At 42.6% G+C, this 26623-nt stretch overlaps 1 protein-coding gene across 1 annotated transcript in view; it reads left to right on the forward strand.

Moving 5' to 3' along the window:
- Positions 1-21795, forward strand: part of LOC138349640 (uncharacterized) — a 44628-nt gene extending 22833 nt beyond the window's left edge. Inside the window, exon 3 of the mRNA XM_069304697.1 lies at positions 16518-21795. Coding sequence (XP_069160798.1) covers positions 16518-16754 — 237 coding nt within the window. The 3' untranslated portion in view covers positions 16755-21795. The remainder of the gene's footprint in view (positions 1-16517) is intronic.
- Positions 21796-26623: the final 4828 nt, after the last annotated feature.

A 26623-nucleotide genomic window follows, 5' to 3' on the forward strand; every position in this document is an offset into this window, starting at 1 on the left:
CCCAGAAGTGACTCGAACCCATACTCCCAGAAGCAACGCAACTGGTATGTACAAGACGCCTTAATCCACTTGACCATCACGACCGGACATAATGAGGTGATAGCCGAGGCTATTTGAACCACCCCACCGCCGGCACTCGGATAGTTATCTTGGGCATAGCATTTTACCAAATCACCTCATTCTTAGGGGCACACGTGAGGAACACAAATGCGAACAAGCCAGAATGGTCCCCTGGACAATATGCAACTGAAAACTCACACCCCAGAAGTGACTCGAACCCATACTCCCAGAAGCAACGCAACTGGTATGTACAAGACGCCTTAATCCACTTGACCATCACGACCGGACATAATGAGGTGATAGCCGAGGCTATTTGAACCACCCCACCGCCGGCACTCGGATAGTTATCTTGGGCATAGCATTTTACCAAATCACCTCATTCTTAGGGGCACACGTGAGGAACACAAATGCGAACAAGCCAGAATGGTCCCCTGGACAATATGCAACTGAAAACTCACACCCCAGAAGTGACTCGAACCCATACTCCCAGAAGCAACGCAACTGGTATGTACAAGACGCCTTAATCCACTTGACCATCACGACCGGACATAATGAGGTGATAGCCGAGGCTATTTGAACCACCCCACCGCCGGCACTCGGATAGTTATCTTGGGCATAGCATTTTACCAAATCACCTCATTCTTAGGGGCACACGTGAGGAACACAAATGCGAACAAGCCAGAATGGTCCCCTGGACAATATGCAACTGAAAACTCACACCCCAGAAGTGACTCGAACCCATACTCCCAGAAGCAACGCAACTGGTATGTACAAGACGCCTTAATCCACTTGACCATCACGACCGGACATAATGAGGTGATAGCCGAGGCTATTTGAACCACCCCACCGCCGGCACTCGGATAGTTATCTTGGGCATAGCATTTTACCAAATCACCTCATTCTTAGGGGCACACGTGAGGAACACAAATGCGAACAAGCCAGAATGGTCCCCTGGACAATATGCAACTGAAAACTCACACCCCAGAAGTGACTCGAACCCATACTCCCAGAAGCAACGCAACTGGTATGTACAAGACGCCTTAATCCACTTGACCATCACGACCGGACATAATGAGGTGATAGCCGAGGCTATTTGAACCACCCCACCGCCGGCACTCGGATAGTTATCTTGGGCATAGCATTTTACCAAATCACCTCATTCTTAGGGGCACACGTGAGGAACACAAATGCGAACAAGCCAGAGTGGTCCCCTGGACAATATGCAACTGAAAACTCACACCCCAGAAGTGACTCGAACCCATACTCCCAGAAGCAACGCAACTGGTATGTACAAGACGCCTTAATCCACTTGACCATCACGACCGGACATAATGAGGTGATAGCCGAGGCTATTTGAACCACCCCACCGCCGGCACTCGGATAGTTATCTTGGGCATAGCATTTTACCAAATCACCTCATTCTTAGGGGCACACGTGAGGAACACAAATGCGAACAAGCCAGAATGGTCCCCTGGACAATATGCAACTGAAAACTCACACCCCAGAAGTGACTCGAACCCATACTCCCAGAAGCAACGCAACTGGTATGTACAAGACGCCTTAATCCACTTGACCATCACGACCGGACATAATGAGGTGATAGCCGAGGCTATTTGAACCACCCCACCGCCGGCACTCGGATAGTTATCTTGGGCATAGCATTTTACCAAATCACCTCATTCTTAGGGGCACACGTGAGGAACACAAATGCGAACAAGCCAGAATGGTCCCCTGGACAATATGCAACTGAAAACTCACACCCCAGAAGTGACTCGAACCCATACTCCCAGAAGCAACGCAACTGGTATGTACAAGACGCCTTAATCCACTTGACCATCACGACCGGACATAATGAGGTGATAGCCGAGGCTATTTGAACCACCCCACCGCCGGCACTCGGATAGTTATCTTGGGCATAGCATTTTACCAAATCACCTCATTCTCAGGGGCACACGTGAGGAACACAAATGCGAACAAGCCAGAATGGTCCCCTGGACAATATGCAACTGAAAACTCACACCCCGTTTTGAGTTTTCAGTTGCATATTGTCCAGGGGACCATTCTGGCTTGTTCGCATTTGTGTTCCTCACGTGTGCCCCTAAGAATGAGGTGATTTGGTAAAATGCTATGCCCAAGATAACTATCCGAGTGCCGGCGGTGGGGTGGTTCAAATAGCCTCGGCTATCACCTCATTATGTCCGGTCGTGATGGTCAAGTGGATTAAGGCGTCTTGTACATACCAGTTGCGTTGCTTCTGGGAGTATGGGTTCGAGTCACTTCTGGGGTGTGAGTTTTCAGTTGCATATTGTCCAGGGGACCATTCTGGCTTGTTCGCATTTGTGTTCCTCACGTGTGCCCCTAAGAATGAGGTGATTTGGTAAAATGCTATGCCCAAGATAACTATCCGAGTGCCGGCGGTGGGGTGGTTCAAATAGCCTCGGCTATCACCTCATTATGTCCGGTCGTAATGGTCAAGTGGATTAAGGCGTCTTGTACATACCAGTTGCGTTGCTTCTGGGAGTATGGGTTCGAGTCACTTCTGGGGTGTGAGTTTTCAGTTGCATATTGTCCAGGGGACCATTCTGGCTTGTTCGCATTTGTGTTCCTCACGTGTGCCCCTAAGAATGAGGTGATTTGGTAAAATGCTATGCCCAAGATAACTATCCGAGTGCCGGCGGTGGGGTGGTTCAAATAGCCTCGGCTATCACCTCATTATGTCCGGTCGTGATGGTCAAGTGGATAAAGGCGTCTTGTACATACCAGTTGCGTTGCTTCTGGGAGTATGGGTTCGAGTCACTTCTGGGGTGTGAGTTTTCAGTTGCATATTGTCCAGGGGACCATTCTGGCTTGTTCGCATTTGTGTTCCTCACGTGTGCCCCTAAGAATGAGGTGATTTGGTAAAATGCTATGCCCAAGATAACTATCCGAGTGTCGGCGGTGGGGTGGTTCAAATAGCCTCGGCTATCACCTCATTATGTCCGGTCGTGATGGTCAAGTGGATTAAGGCGTCTTGTACATACCAGTTGCGTTGCTTCTGGGAGTATGGGTTCGAGTCACTTCTGGGGTGTGAGTTTTCAGTTGCATATTGTCCAGGGGACCATTCTGGCTTGTTCGCATTTGTGTTCCTCACGTGTGCCCCTAAGAATGAGGTGATTTGGTAAAATGCTATGCCCAAGATAACTATCCGAGTGCCGGCGGTGGGGTGGTTCAAATAGCCTCGGCTATCACCTCATTATGTCCGGTCGTGATGGTCAAGTGGATTAAGGCGTCTTGTACATACCAGTTGCGTTGCTTCTGGGAGTATGGGTTCGAGTCACTTCTGGGGTGTGAGTTTTCAGTTGCATATTGTCCAGGGGACCATTCTGGCTTGTTCGCATTTGTGTTCCTCACGTGTGCCCCTAAGAATGAGGTGATTTGGTAAAATGCTATGCCCAAGATAACTATCCGAGTGCCGGCGGTGGGGTGGTTCAAATAGCCTCGGCTATCACCTCATTATGTCCGGTCGTGATGGTCAAGTGGATTAAGGCGTCTTGTACATACCAGTTGCGTTGCTTCTGGGAGTATGGGTTCGAGTCACTTCTGGGGTGTGAGTTTTCAGTTGCATATTGTCCAGGGGACCATTCTGGCTTGTTCGCATTTGTGTTCCTCACGTGTGCCCCTAAGAATGAGGTGATTTGGTAAAATGCTATGCCCAAGATAACTATCCGAGTGCCGGCGGTGGGGTGGTTCAAATAGCCTCGGCTATCACCTCATTATGTCCGGTCGTGATGGTCAAGTGGATTAAGGCGTCTTGTACATACCAGTTGCGTTGCTTCTGGGAGTATGGGTTCGAGTCACTTCTGGGGTGTGAGTTTTCAGTTGCATATTGTCCAGGGGACCATTCTGGCTTGTTCGCATTTGTGTTCCTCACGTGTGCCCCTAAGAATGAGGTGATTTGGTAAAATGCTATGCCCAAGATAACTATCCGAGTGCCGGCGCTGGGGTGGTTCAAATAGCCTCGGCTATCACCTCATTATGTCCGGTCGTGATGGTCAAGTGGATTAAGGCGTCTTGTACATACCAGTTGCGTTGCTTCTGGGAGTATGGGTTCGAGTCACTTCTGGGGTGTGAGTTTTCAGTTGCATATTGTCCAGGGGACCATTCTGGCTTGTTCGCATTTGTGTTCCTCACGTGTGCCCCTAAGAATGAGGTGATTTGGTAAAATGCTATGCCCAAGATAACTATCCGAGTGCCGGCGGTGGGGTGGTTCAAATAGCCTCGGCTATCACCTCATTATGTCCGGTCGTGATGGTCAAGTGGATTAAGGCGTCTTGTACATACCAGTTGCGTTGCTTCTGGGAGTATGGGTTCGAGTCACTTTTGGGGTGTGAGTTTTCAGTTGCATATTGTCCAGGGGACCATTCTGGCTTGTTCGCATTTGTGTTCCTCACGTGTGCCCCTAAGAATGAGGTGATTTGGTAAAATGCTATGCCCAAGATAACTATCCGAGTGCCGGCGGTGGGGTGGTTCAAATAGCCTCGGCTATCACCTCATTATGTCCGGTCGTGATGGTCAAGTGGATTAAGGCGTCTTGTACATACCAGTTGCGTTGCTTCTGGGAGTATGGGTTCGAGTCACTTCTGGGGTGTGAGTTTTCAGTTGCATATTGTCCAGGGGACCATTCTGGCTTGTTCGCATTTGTGTTCCTCACGTGTGCCCCTAAGAATGAGGTGATTTGGTAAAATGCTATGCCCAAGATAACTATCCGAGTGCCGGCGGTGGGGTGGTTCAAATAGCCTCGGCTATCACCTCATTATGTCCGGTCGTGATGGTCAAGTGGATTAAGGCGTCTTGTACATACCAGTTGCGTTGCTTCTGGGAGTATGGGTTCGAGTCACCTCTGGGGTGTGAGTTTTCAGTTATATATATATATATATATATATATATATATATATATATATATATATATATATATATATATATATATATATATATATATATATATATATACATATTAGTATATTTTGGTAGCAGTCTTTCCTGTAGACATATATTATTAAATATGACCGAAAAAGTAAGATTAATAATTCTAACACGAAGGAGTGTCGTTAACGCGATTAACGACACAATTAATAATTATAACACGAATTTTCTCGATCTTTCGTACGTTTCTTTTCACTGTTGGTGGTAACTCAAAAATCAATTCTCCAAAATTCATTTTTATTTCTAGTCTGACGCGACACTTGAGCGCGTTTCGTAAAACTTATTACATTTTCAAAGACTTTAGCTTACACATACACAACTAAATAGAACTTACACATCTTCGATTTGTTTATATCTACACTTGAGTGAGGTGGATGGGGTGAGGTGGTATTAATAGGGTATTAAATTCCTAAACACATGACAGAACACGAAACAATGGGTATTGAATGGAAGTGATTTGTAGAAAGCCTATTGGTCCATATTTCTTGATGCTTCTATATTGGAGCGGAGTCTTGAGGTGGGTAGAATATAGTTGTGCATTAATTGGCTGTTGATTGCTGGTGTTGACTTCTTGATGTGTAGAGCCTAGCATACGTCAAGCCGCCTGCTATCGCTGTATCTATCGATGATTTCTGTGTTGTTTACTAGGATTTCTCTGGCGATGGTTTGGTTGTGGGAAGAGATTATATGTTCCTTAATGGAGCCCTGTTGCTTATGCATCGTTAAACGCCTAGAAAGAGATGTTGTTGTCTTGCCTATATACTGTTTTTTTTGGAGCTTACAGTCCCGAAGTGGGCATTTGAAGGCATAGACGACTTTGGTCTCTTTTAAAGCGTTCTGCTTTGTGTCTGGAGAGTGGTGTGTCTGTGGTGTTATACCACAGACAGGGAACAAGGGTAATACTACATGTGGGAAAATCCTAGCAGGCTTTAATTCTTTTATTCTATTTTTTATTCAAATATTTACCTTTTAGTTGACTTGAATATTGAATAATTTTTCTTCTGATTTAGTTCTTGGTTCTTCTTAGTTAGTTCTGAGTTTGTGGATTGTATATTATAATTCAGCTTGCTTGAACTTCTCACACAATGGGAGGGACAAATGCTTACATCACTCTCAGTGGATAACTGTAAGTAAATGTTTACCCTATTGTTACAAATATAAATTATATATGATACCAAATATGATGATCTAATTTACTGTTATTACAGCAAATTACATTAAAACACTAATACTATGCCTACAGTATGAAACTCAAAAGGGCCTTATCTGATACTGTATGTGTGGCCTAAATAGGCTGTGTAATTGTAGCATCAGATTAGGGTGTGGCCCTGTGCCTCAGAGTGCCACGTAATGGCGACTGGGGAAAGCTGTTGTCTTAGTACAGCTGGCAGTAGCAATCACAGCTATATTGGTCTGCTCAGTTTTTTGAAACTCCAACTCACAGTTACCTGCCGAGTGTATACAATTAGGGTTTGTACATTGACATATGAGATACAGGTGTGACATGTAATAAGAGGCATGTATAATGCTGAGTACGTACGTGTTAGGGATTTTAATCCCACAGTATAACCGCCTACCTATTTAATGATAGAAATGGCCAAATCTAGCAATGAATACTTGGTGGGACGGATACTCAGGCACTGCTGTGATTGTTGAGAGGCTGTTGTGGTTGTTGCTCGCTTGTTGACACGTAATCTGGGAGTCTTACTAAATTGTGCCGGCTCATAAGGAGCAACCTCTACAGCGTGTCTTGTTTGTTATGATTCTCTGTGTATTGTAGGTGCCGACGCCTCTAGGGAAGACATCCTAAAATATTTGGTGGTTCTATTTATAATTAAGGAATAGAGAGTTAAGCTATATTCCTGGTACTAGTAATTATATTAGGTCATAGTGAACACTTATTTATTAAGTTTAATCACTAGACACCTGTTTAAAAGAATTTAGAGTTGATATAAATATGTGGCGTCGATGACAATACAGAATCACCCATTCTCTTTTCATATCAAGGGTTATATTATCATATAGTTATTATGTATTTCGGATTTCCGACACCACAGACTGGGTACAAGGTTGATACCACTGAATGGGAGCAAGGGTAATACCACAGACTTGGTACAAGGGTAATACCACAGACTAGGTAAAAGAGTAAAACAATAGATTGGGTACAAGCGTGATACCTCAGAGTTGGAACAAGGGTAATATCACAAACTGGGAACAAGGGAAAAACCACAGACTGGGAAAATGCGTGATACCACACCGACGGGGTACAAGGGTGATACCACAGATTGGGTACAAGCGTAATACCACAGATGGGGTACAAGGGTGATACCAAAGATAGGGTGCAAGGGTGATTCTACACACTGTGTACAAGGGTAATACCACAGACTGGGTACAAGGGTAATACCAGAGATTGGGTTCAAGGGTAATACCACAGACTGGGAACAAAGATGAAACCACAGACTGGGTACAAGGGTGATACCACAGACTGGAAACAAGAGTAATACCACAGACTGGAAAGAAGGGCAGTACCACAGACTTGGTACAATTATGATACCACAGACTGGGTACACGGGTGATCCCGCAGACTGATACAAGGGTGATACCACTGACTGGTAACATGGGTAATACCACAGATTGGATACAAGAGTGATAGGGAGCCGGTCGGCCGAGCGGACAGCACGCTTTGCTTGTGATCCTGTGGTCCTGGGTTCGATACCAGGCGCCGGCGAGAAACAATGGGCAGAGTTTCTTTCACCCAGCCCCTGTTACCTAGCAGTAAAATAGGTACCTGGGTATTAGTCAGTTGTCACAGGCTGCTTCCTGGGGGTGGAGGCCTGGTCGAGGACCGGGCCGCGGGGACACTAAAAAGCCCCGAAATCATCTCAAGATAACCTCAAGATACCAAAGACTGGGTACAAGGGTAATACGATGGACTAGGTTCAAGGGTGATACACCAGACTGGGTACACGGGTAATACCACAGACTGCGTACAAGGGTGATACCTCAGATTGGGTACAAGAGTAATACCACAGAGGGGTCAGTCCTTGGATCTATACTGTTTCTGGTATATGTAAATGATCTCCCAGAGGGTATAGATTCGTTCCTCTCAATGTTTGCCGACGATGCAAAAATTATGAGGAGGATTGAAACAGAGGATGATAGTAGGAGGCTACAAGATGACCTGGATAGACTGAGTGAATGGTCCAACAAATGGCTGTTGAAGTTCAACCCGAGTAAATGCAAAGTAATGAAACTAGGCAGTGGAAACAGGAGGCCAGGCACAGGATACAGAATAGGAGATGAAGTACTTAATGAAACAGACAGAGAGAAAGATCTAGGAGTTGATATCACACCAAACCTGTCTCCTGAAGCCCACATAAAGAGAATAACGTCTGCGGCATATGCGAGGCTGGCTAACATCAGAACGGCGTTCAGGAACCTGTGTAAGGAATCATTCAGAATCTTGTACACCACATATGTAAGACCAATCCTGGAGTATGCGGCCCCAGCATGGAGCCCGTACCTTGTCAAGCACAAGACGAAGCTGGAAAAAGTCCAAAGGTATGCTACTAGACTAGTCCCAGAACTAAGAGGCATGAGTTATGAGGAAAGGCTGCGGGAAATGCACCTCACGACACTGGAAGACAGAAGAGTAAGGGGGGACATGATCACAACCTACAAAATCCTCAGGGGAATCGACCGGGTAAACAAGGACGAACTTTTCAACACTGGTGGGACGCGAACAAGGGGACACAGGTGGAAGCTGAGTACCCAAATGAGCCACAGAGACGTTAGAAAGAACTTTTTCAGTGTCAGAGTAGTTAGCAAATGGAATGCATTAGGAAGTGATGTGGTGGAGGCTGACTCCATTCACAGTTTCAAATGTAGATATGATAGAGCCCAATAGGCTCAGGAATCTGTACACCAGTTGATTGACGGTTGAGAGGCGGGACCAAAGAGCCAGAGCTCAACCCCCGCAAGCACAATTAGGTGAGCACAGACTTGAAACAAGAATAATACCACAGACTGGCAACAGAGGCAATACCACACACTTGGTACAAAGATGATACCACAGACTGGGTGCAAGGGTAATAACACAGACTGGGTACAAAGATGATACCACAGACTGCGTACAAGGGTGATACCACCGATGGGGTACAAGGGTGATACCGCAGGCTGGGTACAAGGGTGATACCACAGACTGGGTACACGGGTGATACCACAGACTGGGTACAAGGGTGATACCACAGACTGGGTACAAGGGTGATACCACAGACTGGGAAAAAGCGTGATACCATACAGACGGGGTACAAGGGTGATACCACAGACTGGCTACAAGAGTGATACCACAGATGGGGTACAAGGGTGATACCAAAGACTGGGTACAAGAATAATACCACAGACTTGAAACAAGAGTAATATCACAGACTGGCAACAAGGGCAATACCATAAACTGGGTACAAGAGTGATACCACAAATAGGGTACAAGGGTGACACCACAGATTGGGTACAATGGTAATACTGCAGACTGGGAACAAGTGTGATGCCACAGACTGGGTACAAGGGTAATACCACAGGCAGGGTACAAGGGTGATACCACAGACTGGGTACAAGGGTGATACCACAGACTGGGTACAAGGGTGATACCACAGACTGAGAACAAGGGTAATACCACAAACTGGGTACAAGAGCAATAACACAGACTGGGTACAAGGGTGATACCTCAGACTAGGTACAAGATTAATACAATAGACTGGGTACAAGTGTGATACCACAGACTAGATACAAGGGTAATACCACAGACAGGGTACAATGGTGATACCATAGACTGGGTACAAGGGTAATACTGCAGACTGGGTAAATGGGTAATATCACAGACTGGGTACAAGGGTAATACCACAGACTGGTACCAGGGTATTACCACAGACTTGGAACTAGGGTAATACCACAGACTAGGTACAAAACTGATACCACAGGCTGGTTACAAGGACAATACCACAGACTGGGTAAAAGCTTGAAACCACAGAGTTGGAACAAGGGCTATACCACAGACTGGGAACAAGGGTAATACCACAGAGTGGGTACAATGGTGATACTCCAGGCTGGGTACAAGGGTAATACCACAGACTGCGTACAGGGGAGGTACCACAAAATGGGTAAAAGAGTGATTCAACCGACTGGGTTTACGGGTGATGCCACAGACTGGGCACAAGCGTGATATCAAATACTGGGTACAAGGGTGATACAACAGACTGGATACAATGGTGATACCACAGACTGGGAACAAGGGTGATACCACAGACAGTGTACAAGGGTAATACCACAGGCTGGGAACAAGGGTGATACCACAGACTGGGTACAAAGGAGATACCGCAGACTGGGTATAATGGTGATTCCACAGATTGAGTACAAGGGTAATACCACAGACTGGTTACAAGGGTGATACAAGAGAATGTGTTCAAGGGTGATACCGCGGACTGGGTACAAGGGTGATACCACAGACTCATTACTAGGGTGATGCCACAGACTGAGTAAAAGCGTGATACCACAGACTAGGAACAAGAGTGATACCACAGACTGGGTACAAGAGTGATACCACAGACTGGGTACAAGGGTGATAGCAAAGACTGGGTACAAGGGTGATACCACAGACTGGGTACAAGGGTGATACCACAGACTGGGTAGAAGGATGATACCACAGACTGGGTACAAGGGTGATACCACAGACTGGGAAAAAGCGTGTTACCATACAGACGGGGTACAAGGGTGATACCACAGACTGGCTACAAGAGTGATACCACAGATGGGGTACAAGGGTGATACCAAAGACTGGGTACAAGAATAATACCACAGACTTGAAACAAGAGTAATATCACAGACTGGCAACAAGGGCAATACCACAGACTGGCTACAAGAGTGATACCACAGATGGGGTACAAGGGTGATACCTCAGATTGGGTACAAGAGTAATACCACAGACTTGAAACGAGAGTAATACCACAGACTGGCAACAGAGGCAATACCACAGACTTGGTACAAGGATGATACCACAGACTGGGTACAAGGGTGATACCACAGACTGGGTACAAGGGTGATACAAAAACTGAGTACAAGGGTGATACCACAAAATGTGTACAAGAGTAATACCACAGACTTGGAAAAAGGGCAATAGGACATATTGGGAAGAAGGGTAATACCACAGACTGATACAAAGGTAATACCACTGACTGGGAACAACTGTAATACCACAGACAGGGTACAAGGGTAATACCACAAACTGGGTACAAGGGTGATACCAAGGAATGGGTACAAGGGGGATACCACAGACTGAGTAAAAGAGTTATTCCACATACTGGGTACAATGGAAATACCACAGACTTGGAACAAGGGTAATACCACAGACTGGGAACAAGGGTAATACCATAAACTGGGTACAAGAGTGATACCACAGATAGGGTAAAAGGGTGACACCACAGATTGGGTACAATGGTAATACTACAGACTGGGAACAAGTGTGATGCCACAGACTGGGTACAAGGGTAATACCACAGGCAGGGTACAAGGGTGATACCACAGACTGGGTACAAGGGTGATACCACAGACTGGGTACAAGGGTGATACCACAGACTGGGTACAAGGTTAATACCACAGACTGGGTACAAGGGTGATACCACAGACTGAGAACAAGGGTAATACCACAGACTGGGTACAAGGGTGATACCACAGACTGCGTACAAGGGTAATACCACAGATTTGATACAAGAGCAATAACACAGACTGGGTACAAGGGTGATACCTCAGACTAGGTACAAGATTAATACAATAGACTGGGTACAAGTGTGATACCACAGACTAGATACACGGGTAATACCACAGACAGGGTACAATGGTGATACTATAGACTGGGTACAAGGGTAATACTGCAGACTGGGTAAATGGGTAATACCACAGAGTGGGTACAAGGGTAATACCACAGACTGGTACCAGGGTATTACCACAGACTGGGAACTAGGGTAATACCACAGACTAGGTACAAAACTGATACCACAGACTGGTTACAAGGATAATACCACAGACTGCAGACTGGGTAAAAGCTTGAAACCACAGAGTGGGTACAATGGTGATACCCCAGGCTGGGTACAAGGGTAATACCACAGACTGCGTACAGGGGAGGTACCACAAAATGGGTAGAAGAGTGATTCAACCGACTGGGTTTACGGGTGATGCCACAGACTGGGCACAAGCGTGATATCAAATACTGGGTACAAGGGTGATACAACAGACTGGATACAATGGTGATACCACAGACTGGGAACAAGGGTGATACCACAGACAGTGTACAAGGGTAATACCACAGGCTGGGAACAAGGGTGATACCACAGACTGGGTACAAAGGAGATACCGCAGACTGGGTATAATGGTGATACCACAGATTGGGTACAAGGGCAATACCACAGACTGGTTACAAGGGTGATACAACAGAATATGTTCAAGGGTGATACTACAGACTGGGTACAAGGGTGATACCACAGACTGATTACTAGTGTGATGCCACAGACTGAGTACAAGCGTGATACCACAAACTGTGTACAAGGGGGATTCCACAGACTGGGTAAAGGGGTGATACCACAGACTGGGTACAAGGGTGATACCTCAGACGGTGTACAAGGGTGATACCGCAGACGGGGTACAAGGGCAATACGACAGACTGGGAACAAGGGTAATACCATGGACTAGGTTTAAGGGTGATTCCACAGACAGGGTACAAGTGTGATACCACACACTGGGTACAAGGGTGATACCACAGACTGAGTACCAGGGTAATACCACAGACTTCGTACAAGGATGATACCACAGACTGGGTATAAGGGTTATATCACAGACTGGGTACAAGGGTAATACCACAGACTGCGTTCAAAGGTGATACCACAGACTGGGTACAAGTGTGATACCACACACTGGGTACAAGGGTGAAACCACCAACTGGGTACAAGGGTGATACCACAGACTGGGTACAAGGGTAATACCACAGACTGGGAACAAGGATGATACCTCAGACTATGTACAAGGGGTGATACAACGGACTGGGTAAATGGTAATACCACAGACTGGGTGCAAGGGTGATAATATAGAATGGGTTCATGGGTGGTACCACAGAATAGATACAAGGGTAATACCACAGCCTGGGAACAAGGGTGATACCACAGATTGGGTACTAGGGTGATACTACAGACTTGGAACAAGTGTAATACCACAGACTTGGTTCAAGAGTGATACCATAGAGTGGTTTACAAGGATAATACCGCAGACTGGGTACAAGGTTAATACCACAGAATGGGTACAAGGGTAATACCACAGACTAGATGAAAGGGTGATACCAAAGAATGGGTACAAGGGTGATACCACAGATGGGTACAAAAGTGTTTCCACATTCTGGGAACAAGGGTAATATGACAGACTGGGTACATGAGCGATACCACAGACTGAGTACAAGGGTAATACAACAGACATTGTACAAGGGTGACACCACAGACTGGGTACCAGGGTGATAACACAAACTGGGTACAAGGGTTATACCTCGGACTTGGTACAATGGTGATTCCAGAGACTGCTTTCAAGGGTAATACCACAGAATGGGTACAGAGGAGATACGAAAGAATGGGTACAGGGGTGATACCACAGACTGGGTACAAGAGTGATTCAACAGACTATGTACAAGTGTAATACCACAGACAAGGTACACGGGTCATACCGCAAACTAGGTACAATGGTAATACCACAGACTGTTTACAAGCGTGATACCGCACTGACCGGGTACAAGGGTGATACCACAGTCTGGGTACAAGAGAGATACAAAAGACAGGATACAAGGTTGATACCACAGCCTGGATACAAAGGTGATACCACAGACTAGGTACAAGTTTAATACCACAGGCATGTAACAAAGGTAATACCACAGACTGGGAACAAGGGTGATTATACAGACTGGGTTCAAGGGTGGTACCACAGAATTGGTACAAGGGTAGTACCACAGACTGGGAACAAGGGTGATTCCACAGACAGGGTACAAGGGTAATACATCAGACAGTTACATGTGTGATACCACAGATTGGGTACAAGGGTGATACTACAGACTGGGAACAAAGGTAATACCGCAGACTTGTTACAAGAATGATACCATAAAGTGGGTACAAGGATAATACCGCAGACTGGGTACAAGGTTAATACCACAGAATGGGTACAAGGGTAATACCACAGACTAGATGCAAGAGTGATACCAAAGAATATGTACAAGGGTGATACCACAGACTGGGTACAATAGTGTTTCCACCGACTTGGTACAAGCGTGATGCCACAGACGGGGTACAAGAGTGGTACCACAGAGTGCGAACAAGGGTAATACCATAGACTATGTACAAGAGTGATACCACAGACAGGGTACAAGGTTGATACCACACACTATGTACAAGGGTAATACTATAGACTGGGTACAAGAGTGATACCACAGACTGGGTACAAGGGTAATACCACAGACTGGGAACAAGAGTGATACCACAGACTGGGAACAAGAGTGATACCACAGACTTGTAACAAGTGTGATACCACACACTGGGTACAGGGGTAATACCACGGACTTGGTAGAAGGGTAATACTACAAAAAAGGTACAAGTGTGATACCATAGACTGGGTACAAGGGTAATACCACAGACCTGGTACAAGGATGATACCAAAGACTGGGTACAAGGGTGATACCACAGACTGGGTACAAGGGAAATCCTGCATACAGGGTATAAGGGTGATACCACTGACTGGGAACAACGGTAATACCACAGACTGGATACAAGGATAATACTAAAGACTGGGTACAAGGGAGATACCACAGACTAGGTACAAGTGATACCACATACTGGGTACAAGGGTAATCCGACAGAGTGGGTACAATGGTAATACCACAGACTGGGTACAAGCGTGAATCCACAGACGGGGTACATGGGTGATACCACAGACTGGGTACAATGGTAATCCCTCAGACTGGGTACAATTGTATTACATCAGAATTGGAACAAGGGTGATACCACAGACTGGGTACAAGTATGATACCACAGACTTGGTACAAGGGTGATGCCACAGACTTGGTACAATGGTGATACCACAGACTGGGTATAAGGGTAATACCAAAGGCTGGGTACAGGGGAGATACCAAAGAATGGGTACAAGGGTGATATGACAGACTGGATACAAGCAATGTTCCACAGACTGGGTATACGGGAAATTTCACAGACTTGGAAGAAGGTTAATACCACAGACTTCGAACAAGGGTAATACAACAGACTGGGAACAAGGGTGATACCACAGACTGCGCACAGGAGTAATACCAAAGACTGGGTACAAAGGAGATGCCACAGACAGGGTACAAGGGTGATACCACAGACTGGGTCCAAGGGTGATACCACAGACTGGGTACAAGGGTGATACATCAGAATGGGATCAAGGTTAATTCCACAGACTTGGAACAAGGGTATATCTCCCCCCTACCTTGTCTTGACCAATCAGCACAAAGCCGGCACAACTGCATGGTGCCGCTTCCAATCACAGCTGTTCGCGCCAAAACTCACCTAGAGGCGAAGGTGCCGCTACCAATCACAGGAGCCCCTCACCCTCAGGCGTCAAGTGACGTCACAGGGAAGGAGGAGGCCTAGGACTGGCGCGATGTCTCACATGGTGGGGGGGGGGGGTGTACAAAGGTGATACAACAGACGGGGTACAAGGGTGATACCGCAGACTGGGTACAAGGGTGATACCACAGACTGCGTTCAAGGGTGATACCGCAGAATGGGCACAGGGGCAATCCCACAGACTGGGTACAAGGGTGATACCACAGACTGGGTACAAGGATCATAAAACAAACTGGGTACAAGGGTAATACCACAGAGTGAGTGCAAAGGTGATACCACAGACTGGGTACAAGAGTTATGTCAAAGATTGGGCACAAGAGTAATACCACAGACTTGAAACAAGAGTAATACCACAGACTCGGTACAATGGTAATACCACAGACTGGGTACAAGCGTGATACCACAGCCGGGGTAGATTGGTGATACCACAGACTGGGTACAAAGGTAATACCACAGACTTGGAACAAGGGTGATACTACAGACTGGGTACAAGGGTGATACAACAGACTGGGTACAAGGGTGATGCCACAGACATGGTACAATGGTGATTCCGCAGTCTGGGTACAAGGGTAATACCACAGACTGGGAACAAGGGTAATACCACAGACGGGGTACAACGGTGATACGACAGACTGCGTACAAGGGTAATACCACAAACTGGGTACGTGGATGATACCACAGGTGGGGTACAAAGGTAATACCGCAGACTGGGTACAAGGGTCATACCACAGACTGGGTACAAAAGTGATACCACAGGTTTGGCAACAGTTACTTTCGTATGCTCAGGTTTTTATTCTGATAAAATTTGTTTTTTCACAGGGTCAAAAGTCAAAAATCTCCTCGGACAAAAGTGACGTGATATTAGAGAAACTTCTCGAGGAGAAAAACTGGGATAAAATAAAAATGTTTTTGGAGATATGTCCAAGTCTGAGCCAACACTGGGTGACGATCATTGGTAATCTTGCTCTCGATGAAGGACAAATGGATGTCGTGAAAATCTGCTTCTTGAAGATGGGAGAAGGTGAAAGCTTGGATGAACCTCACAATCAAGAATAGGATACTCTACAGTCAGGAGTTAATATTCTTATGTCAATCATATTTTGTCTTTGTATGTTTGTGGATCAGTAGAGTTGATCTTTAAGTACGTTGTGGTAAAGTGACGGTTAGTCTTGGTAAACTCTGGTGTTCCGGCAGATACATGTTCAGTCTTATTAAAACTATAATATAAATGTGGATTACATGTGGTGACTTCTAAACAAAAAAATATAAATAGTCAACATAAAGAGTAGAGAAACGCATTATAATACAATACATAATAACAAATTTCTTTATTTCATTAGCAAATGCAACATTGTAGGAAGACAGATTAATGATAATCTTGTACGACATTGAAATTGTATCACATCCGTTAGTAAATGAATGTAAATTTTGTATAGTTAATAACGAGTACTATCTTAATGTATTTCAATATTGATTTGTCAGATATATAATGACGCCAAATAAAGTCTACATAATAAAGCTGGGCAGATAGTTTCATAGTTTAAAAAGATTACAGTAATAAGATGGCTAATCTTCATAAACTCAGAAATATATCCGTGATCAACAGAAACTTGAAATTGTTTACATTTAGACGTTCTCATTGTATTGTGATATAAAGTGCAGTTCGAGTCTAGGTTTGAGCAGCGAAAGTGTTGTAATATTTCAATAACTGGAAGGCCGTTAGTTCATGTATATGACAACCCTTAATATTGTGGAACAGTTTGAGCAGCTTGGAGGAGACGAATGAGGTGCTACGTTCAATATAAATCTCGGGTGGTGCTGAGCATTTACACGTATTATATATGATTGGCGAACATATTAGGAAACTTAGACACATGTGAATAACTAAATTCTATCAGGAAATTTAAGCAGTTGGTGCTGGCCATAAAGGTTTTTAATGTAATCCTCTCTCTTGAATGATAGAACTTTTTTTTTTTAATATAGTTTCTGTAATCTCAAGTTTTCGTACGTCAGAAGTATCGACCTCGGAATTTTAGAGTTGAACATGATACAATTGTGCAGGTGTCTACAAATCCAAACACATTTTTGAATATATATATGTGTATGCCTGTAAGATAGTCATATGAGACTTTCACTTCATTTGTTCGCCAAGAACTACTCTGAGGAGACTGGTGAGGACACACTAGTTATTGCTTTCCTACTAATTGCTAATTAACGCAATTGTTCGATTGTTATGGAAATTGTTCGCTCATCTGTGACAAATATATGGACAAGAGGAAAATTCTAGTGCTAAGAGATGAAACTAGTGTCTTAGGGATAATGTCGTAATCTTCAATGATATTGAAGAGTCACATATTAAACCTTGAAAACATGGCAGCCAAGAAAAGTACAGGACTAAGAAGAACTTAAATTCTTTCGACAGCTGGGGTTGTAAAACCTTGAATAAGACACATACTCATTTCCATCTTGGGTATGTACTAATCTCTTGGATGGCCTTTCCTCCATCATTTAATTATTTACCCACATTCTGGACAGGGTAAAGAACGATGTTGGAGTTCTTACTGTTATGTAAAAGGTAAATCTTCTAATGATTCTTGACTAGACAACGATTCTTGACCATGATTCGTCGGTGACGATGAGAAATTGGCAGTTACAACACAAGGTGCTCAACCACTAACATCTTTATGATCACAAAGATATTCACTACAAAATCACTCCGTTACCGATCATCCATTGTTATGCTGACTTAGTAATGTAACAGCAAATAAAGAATATTCCTAATATAAACAGATAACATGATAAAATAAATGAGTACTAATATCAGGCTGCAGATAAAAGAGCCCGTCGTACAGTTTCAACAAGAACAACATTTACATTCCCAATAAACCCAAGAGATGAGAGTGGGCGGGAGGCCCAAGGTGAGTAAGTGTACTCACTTGGTGAGTGAGTGAGTGAGTATATACGGCGAGTGTACTTTTGCTTACGTGTAATTTAGAATCTTTAGAATTTAGAATTTAGAATTTTAATTTAGAAATTTAATCAATTTAGACATTCTCTTATGGGGGTTTAAATCCAGCGGCGACAAATGGGAGGTCATTAGAAACAATGGTCTTCCCTGAACCTGTGGAAGAAATGGGGATGAGTAAGCTGGTGTCTACTGAACTGTATATTACAAATTAGATGAACGGTTATCATGAGGTTATCTTGAGATGATTTCGGGGCTTAGCGTCCCTGTGACCCGATCCTCGACCAGGCCTCCTTTTTGTTACACACCCCCAGGAAGCCGCCTGTAGCAGCTGTCTAACTCCCAGCAGGTACCTATTTATTGCTAGGTGAACATATGCATCAGGTGAAAGAAACTCTGCCCATTTGTTTCCGCTTCTGAAAGAGTTCGAGCCCAGAAACCTTGGGACTACGAATCCCGAGCGCTTTCCACTCAGCCGTCAGGCCCCCTGACGGTTAGGAGTGAGAATCTCTTAAAAATAACTAATACGGGAATGATCAGAGTAATGAGCACTTGCAGTAAATTGATACTGATGTAATACCTAATGTTCGGTTTTATTTTCATCCTCCAGTTGCTTTACGTGAGTCAGATTGCGTTATGGATCAACAAGAAGAATCATGCACGGAAATGATTCATGAGGTTAAAGCAGAACATACCTACATATATACACAGATACTGGCTGCTAAATTCTCCTCACTACGAGCAGATGGCTCTCGTTGAGGAAGATCATTCATTTATTAATTGCATCATCATCATAATAACGCAAGTGCTCTTTGGTGAATGGCAATTGACGACTTGCCAGGCACAGCTTGGGGGATCCTCGTGCTTTAGCGAGCACAGTCGATGACAAGACGCCGGGTAGTCAGGATGCTGCTAGAGCCGGGTCAGATGTTAGGAAACTGGAGAATGACAGAGGAATGAGAGATAAGGGATATAAGTGATGAATGTGGTGTTGAGGCAGAGTCGGAAATGAACTACCACCTCTCGTTGAAGTAAGACCAAGTTCTTACCCAAACTCAGCATCAGCGGGTACCATATTGATAGTGAATTGACACAGCAATACAGAGCCAATATGTTTACCCAGAATAAGATGAGACCATACTATTCTCTGCACCACATGGATATCCAACATTGTGAGCACACAGCTACACTAATGTTGAGGTCATTGTGAGCACACAACTACACTAATGTTGAGGTTATTGTGAGCACACAACTACACTAATGTTGAGGTTATTGTGAGCACACAACTACACTAATGTTGAGGTTATTGTGAGCACACAACTACACTAATGTTGAGGTCATTGTGAGCACACAGCTGCACTAGTATTGAGGTGCAACAGGAAAAAAAATCCATTTAGAACTCGTTTCCCACAAGTTTGGTATAGTGGCATTAGAACAGAGAGAGAGTACAGAGGAACTGAAAATATTATTTTTCCAAACATATGTGATGTTTGTAAAATGAGGTGATTGTTCACAATACAAGGCCATCATTGGTGAGTTTGATGAATGGTTAATAAACAGATAAGTGAAAGTTTAGAGAAGAAATTAAAACTTCACAGATTTTATCTAAGACACCTCCCTTCTGTTTATATAATATAAATATCTTGCTAAAATAGATCTTCGAGAGGAAATACAAGCATTAAACCTGCCTAGTAATGCAAACTTTTGTTCAAATGTTTCTCCAAAAGTACTACGCTGTTGTACTACTTTGCAACTGTAGTACAACATAATACGGGGGAAAAGTGCTCAAAGTGCATAAACAAATTTCATTCCAAGTCCTTATGTGTAACTTTTCATCATAAATCAGGAAAATAACCCACACTACGAACGTCACGTTCCCGTTCCTTTGGCCTCCCAATAAGCACCATAATTGTAGAGGAGTTATGTACATGGTAAATGATTATAACTGGTACGGCTATTACCGTATTCAGTGTAGTTCTTCTTTTCTCTTTTATTAAATTATTATAATAAATCTATGAAACGTGTGCTGCTTCCTTGGGATGTAGGAATAGAATGATGACGTCATATTTTATGAATAATTAAATCAAAACATAATGTAACATTAAACTCTGACCAAGAAATATGCATCAAAGCAATGATGTGTTGCACTACAGTGTTGTCATGTCTCAACATTAGTCAAGGAACAGCACATGTTGTAATATAATACACTTTGTGTACTATTATGTTTATATTATTTTGATTGAAATGTTTAAGATAATATTGATTGAAATGTTTTAGATAATGTTGATTGAAATGTTTAAGATAATATTGATTGAAATGCTTAAGATAATATTGATTGAAATGTTTAGGATAACATTGACTGAAATGCTTAAGAAAATATTGATTGAAATGTTGATTGATAATGTTGATTGAAATGTTGATTGATAATGTTGATTGAAATGTTTAAGATAATATTGATTGAAATGTTTACGATAATATTGATTGAAATGTTTAAGATAATATTGATTGAAATGTATAAGATAATATTAATTTTAACTGTAATAAAGTTGTAGTTTTATTGAGAGCTCGAATATGAGAGAGTTTTGAGTAACTTTTTTCTCAAGCACTGTTGTTGAGGTCAGAGGCTGAGGGTCTCTCCTCCCACGTGGAGGACGACGCGCTGAGCACAGAGCTGTGGAGAAGTTACACAGCAGAGAGAGCTGATGAGAAGTTACACAGCAGGAAGAGCTGATGAGAAGTTACACAGCAGAGAGAGCTGAAGAGAAGTTACACAGCAGAGAGAGCTGAAGAGAAGTTACACAGCAGAGAGCTTGTGGAGAAGTTACCCAGCAGAGAGCTGTGGAGAAGTTACACAGCAGAGAGCTGTGGAGAAGTTACCCAGCAGGGAGAGCTGATGAGAAGCTACACAGTAGAGAGCTTGTGGAGAGTTACACAACAGAGAGCTGTGGACGACATATAGAGTAGAGAACTTACAGAGGAGTTACTGAACACACAATTTGTGGAAGAGGTTTAGAATAGAGAGTTTCGGGTGGAGGATTAGAGAAGAGTTTGAATGACTTGCTGTAGTAGAGTTAGTGATTATTTACTTTATTTTCATTTAATTCCCATATGCACAATAAATTTAAAGCTTGCTTTACTGTGTTTCATTTGACCCATAAAACAACTGAATTTAATAATGAAGAATGTGAAAATATTCACCTTTTATTGTCTCTAATAATTCTGCAGTCCATTCTTGAAATAATTTAACTGTTTCGACAAGATTCCGATAACCAAGAATGAGAAAATTGGAATATGTCAACCATTAAGGAATGTGATGTACCACGCTACCTCGGACGAATACCTAATTCTACTGAGCTTGGGCAGCAGTCACGGGGATAAGCAAGTTCCATTTGGGTAGCATTTACTTACCTTGGGATCCCTCCCTTACAAGGCTCACATATAATACCGTTGACAGAGTGTCTGTCTCCCAAGCTAGCACAAAATATAGTCGACAAACCTAAACCAGACTACATTAGAGGGGATAATCCTGGATAAGATTTTTGTTACGAAGAACTCCATATACAAATTGCTCAAAACTGGGGATAGGGGGATTGCCCATCGCCATTCCAAATGTTTGTTTAAAAAATTTTCCATTGAAACTGAAATAATTGTCTTTTATACATAATACATAATAAGTTCCAACACATTATTAGTCTGCAAGCTCAAATTATATTTAGGCAGTTCCTCACGTAGGTATTCTAACAAATCATCAACAGGTACTTTAGTGAATAAAGCAGTCACGTCAAAACTTACTAGTTTAAAATCAAAATTCAAATTTAGAGTGGATAGCTCATTAATTAAGTCTACATTGTTAGTTAAGTGCGAGTTAGAAATAGTACCAACGATAGGGGACAAAACTTTAACCAACCACTTAGAAAGTTTATAAGCCGCTGAACCAACTGAACTAATAATCGGTCTAACTGGATTATAAGGTTTATGGGTTTTTATAAGACCATACATATAAGGTAGAGAGGGAGATCGACTTGTTAGCCTAGAAATAAACTTTTTATCGCCTTTGCACAAAGTTTTGAGAGGTTTGTTAAAATCTGCGATCACTTTTTCAGTAGGATCTCTGTTAACCAATAGGTAAGTATCCCTACCTTCCAAAAGTAACTCCATTTTTCGAACATAGTCATCCTTATTCATAATAACTACTGCATTTGACTTATCAGCCTTGGTAATATGTAATGAATTATCTTTTTGGAGATTTTTGAACGCATGAAAAAATCGACTTGGACAATTAGGTACAGAATTGTTAAGTAAAACGCCATACATCATACCTTTGCACACATTAATATCTTCAACTGAGACATCACTATACTTTTCGAGATTACAGAAACCTTTGGCAATATCTACAAAATTAACTGTCCCATTAGACGTGGCAAAGATCAGGCCATATCCTAATGCAGTAATCGTGTTGTTATCAAGTTGTCTATCCGAGAGGTTGATGACAAAATCACGGTTGGATTGTTTACTCCAGTTACTTTGTTGAATAAGTCTCTTCAATTTGAAATCCAGTTTAGTACTCACCTTTCTGTAGGTAGACCTCAAAGTAGTGTAACAATAATCCATCAAACAACGGTTCCACTCAGGCGGAATGGCTTGCAGAAAGGCATACTTACAGTTGTCCACCACTTTAAAACATTTACGAACTTCTAATTTGAGTTCTAAAAACTCTTCCGTTTTTGGACATTATGATTCATAGAGTCAACAGAAGGTTCAAATTTAATGTGTATAGAAAACCTACCAACGTGGGGTCGTTTGTTCATTATTATTAGAATCATCATAGTAAAGTTAAAAAGGCAGTATTTTCAGGAATGTTTCTTCGAGCTTTGAGGGTATGCAGCCCTGAGTTTTTTGATGAAGAGATAGCTAAAATATATGCAATTGGGAAGAGTTTACGGTACCCTAAGAGGTTTTTCGATTGTTCGTTTGGGAAAGCTAAACATACGTTTTATATTAATGTCTCCAAAGTGAAACCAGAAAATAGAAACTCATTGGTGGTACCTTATGCGATGGGATTTGAGAAACTTTCCCCAGTTTTTAAGAACCTTAATATTAATTTGGTGTTCACTAATAATACGATCAAGTCTAATTTAATAAAAAAAATCCCCTGGTACAGCAGGTTGTGTGTATTCGATTCCCTGCAATGATTGTGAGTCTGTGTAACTTGGACAAACAGGAAAATCCTTACAACTACGTATGTCCCAACATGCTTATAGTATAAGAACTGCCCAAACGTCTAATGCTTTGTATCTACATACAATTTTGTGTGATCACACTATTAATTGGGATGGGGCGAAAAGCATTGCCAATTGCATTGGCTTTGTGGAACGGAATTTAATTGAGTCTGCGCTAATTAGTCAATGTCCAAATCTTCTCAATGTTAGTACTGGTATGTACAAACTTGACCCAGTTTTATGTTACAATATTACACAACAGTTTAAGAAAAAACTCTGAAAGGGAGGCTTACAAAGTCTCATTACAATTTTATATTAATTTATTGTGTGTTCATGAGGCTTTTCTTTAATATTTTATCCTTATTCTCTGACCCCTTAATCCTTTTTGACCATTGTAAGCTAAGCTATTCCTGTTTCTGGTAAGTCTTTCCCTGGAGATGGGTTGGCCAGGTCCCAGGTGTTGGCCTGTATCCTCTCTCTCTCCTTCTCTAGTCAGTCTGGTGTTGACAACGGCTTTAACAGGCCGAAACGTTCATCTCTCTTCCCCATTTCTTTGTGGTTTTCCGCATACATACTAAATCACTAAACACTGATTCCGATCAGTGTTTAGTGATCGTCAAATGCATCAATGGATACCACGTGCCAGTTTCTCTCTTTACCCTTCTCTTAAGCCTTTTGTTACTAAACTTCGTTCTGGTTTAGTGAAATCTCATTCTTTAAAACTTCGTCTCCGTTTTCTTCGAAAATGCCTCAGCGAACAAGTGCTACCTTGTTCATTATTACCCAACAACGTTCTTAAATTATCAGATCAGCCGTTTGATAAGATTCCCCGCATAGTGCTTATGAAACACATCGATTTACTCAAATTAGAAGTTCGTGAATGTTTTAAAGTGGTGGACATCTGTAAGTATGCCTTTCTCCAAGCCATTCCGCCTGAGTGGAACCGTTGTTTGATGGATTATTGTTACACTACTTTGAGGTCTACCTACAGAAAGGTGAGTACTAAACTGGATTTCAAATTGAAGAGACTTATTCAACAAAGTAACTGGAGTAAACATTCCAACCGAGATTTTGTCATCAACCTCTCGGATAGACAACTTGATAAAAACACGATTACTGCATTAGGATATGGCCTGAGCTTTGCCACGTCTAATGGGACAGTTAATTTTGTAGATATTGCCAAAGGTTTCTGTAATCTCGAAAAGTATAGTGATGTCTCAGTTGAAGATATTAATGTGTGCAAAGGTATGATGTATGGCGTTTTACTTAACAATTCTGTACCTAATTGTCCAAGTCAATTTTTTCATGCGTTCAAAAATCTCCAAAAAGATAATTCATTACATATTACCAAGGCTGATAAGTCAAATGCAGTAGTTATTATGAATAAGGATGACTATGTTCGAAAAATGGAGTTACTTTTGGAAGGTAGGGATACTTACCTATTGGTTAACAGAGATCCTACTGAAAAAGTGATCGCAGATTTTAACAAACCTCTCAAAACTTTGTGCAAAGGCGATAAAAAGTTGATTTCTAGGCTAACAAGTCGATCTCCATCTCTACCTTATATGTATGGTCTTATAAAAACCCATAAACCTTATAATCCAGTTAGACCGATTATTAGTTCAGTTGGTTCGGCGGCTTATAAACTTTCTAAGTGGTTGGTTAAAGTTTTGTCCCCTATCGTTGGTACTATTTCTAACACGCACTTAACTAACAATGTAGACTTAATTAATAAGCTATCCACTCTAAATTTGAATTTTGATTTTAAACTAGTAAGTTTTGACGTGACTGCTTTATTCACTAAAGTACCTGTTGATGATTTGTTAGAATACCTACGTGAGGAACTGCCTAAATATAACTTGAGCTTGCAGACTAATAATGTGTTGGAGCTAAAATATATGAAACTGGGAAGAGTTTACAGTACCCTAAGATGTTTTTGGAGTGTTCGTTTGGGAAAGCTAAACGTACGTTTTATAATAATGTCTCCAAAGTGAAACTAGAAAATAAAAACTCATTGGTGGTACCTTATGCGATGGGATTTGAGAAACTTTCCCCAATTTTTAAGAACCTTAATATCAATTTGGTGTTCACTAATAATACGATCAAGTCTAATTTAATAAAAAAAAACTCCCCTGGTACAGCAGGTTGTGTGTATTCGATTCCCTGCAATGATTGTGAGTCTGTGTAACTTGGACAAACAGGAAAATCCTTACAATTACGTATGTCCCAACATGCTTATAGTATAAGAACTGCCCAAACGTCTAATGCTTTGTATCTACATACAAGTTTGTGTAATCACACTATTAATTGGGTTGGGGCGAAAAGCATTGCCAATTGCAATGGCTTTGTGGAATGAAATTTAATTGAGTCTGCCCTAATAAGTCAATGTCCAAATCTTCTCAATGTTAGGACTGATATGTACAAACTTGACCCAGTTTTATGTTACAATATTACACAACAATTTAAGAAAAAACTCTGAAAGGGAGGCTTGCAAAGTCTCATTACAATTTTAAATTCATTTATTGTGTGTTCATGAGGCTTTTCTTTAATATTTTATCCTTATTCTCTGACCGCTTAATCCTCTTTGACCATTCTAAGCTAAGCTATTCCTGTTTCTGGTAATTCTTTCCCTAGAGATGGGTTGGTCAGGTCCCAGGTGTTGGCCTGTATCCTCTCTCTTTCTCTAGTCAGTCTGGTGTTAACAACGGCTTTAACAGGCCGAAACGTTCATCTCTCTTCCC

This window comes from Procambarus clarkii, chromosome 53 (assembly GCF_040958095.1).
Source record: "Procambarus clarkii isolate CNS0578487 chromosome 53, FALCON_Pclarkii_2.0, whole genome shotgun sequence".
NCBI lineage: Eukaryota > Metazoa > Arthropoda > Malacostraca > Decapoda > Cambaridae > Procambarus > Procambarus clarkii.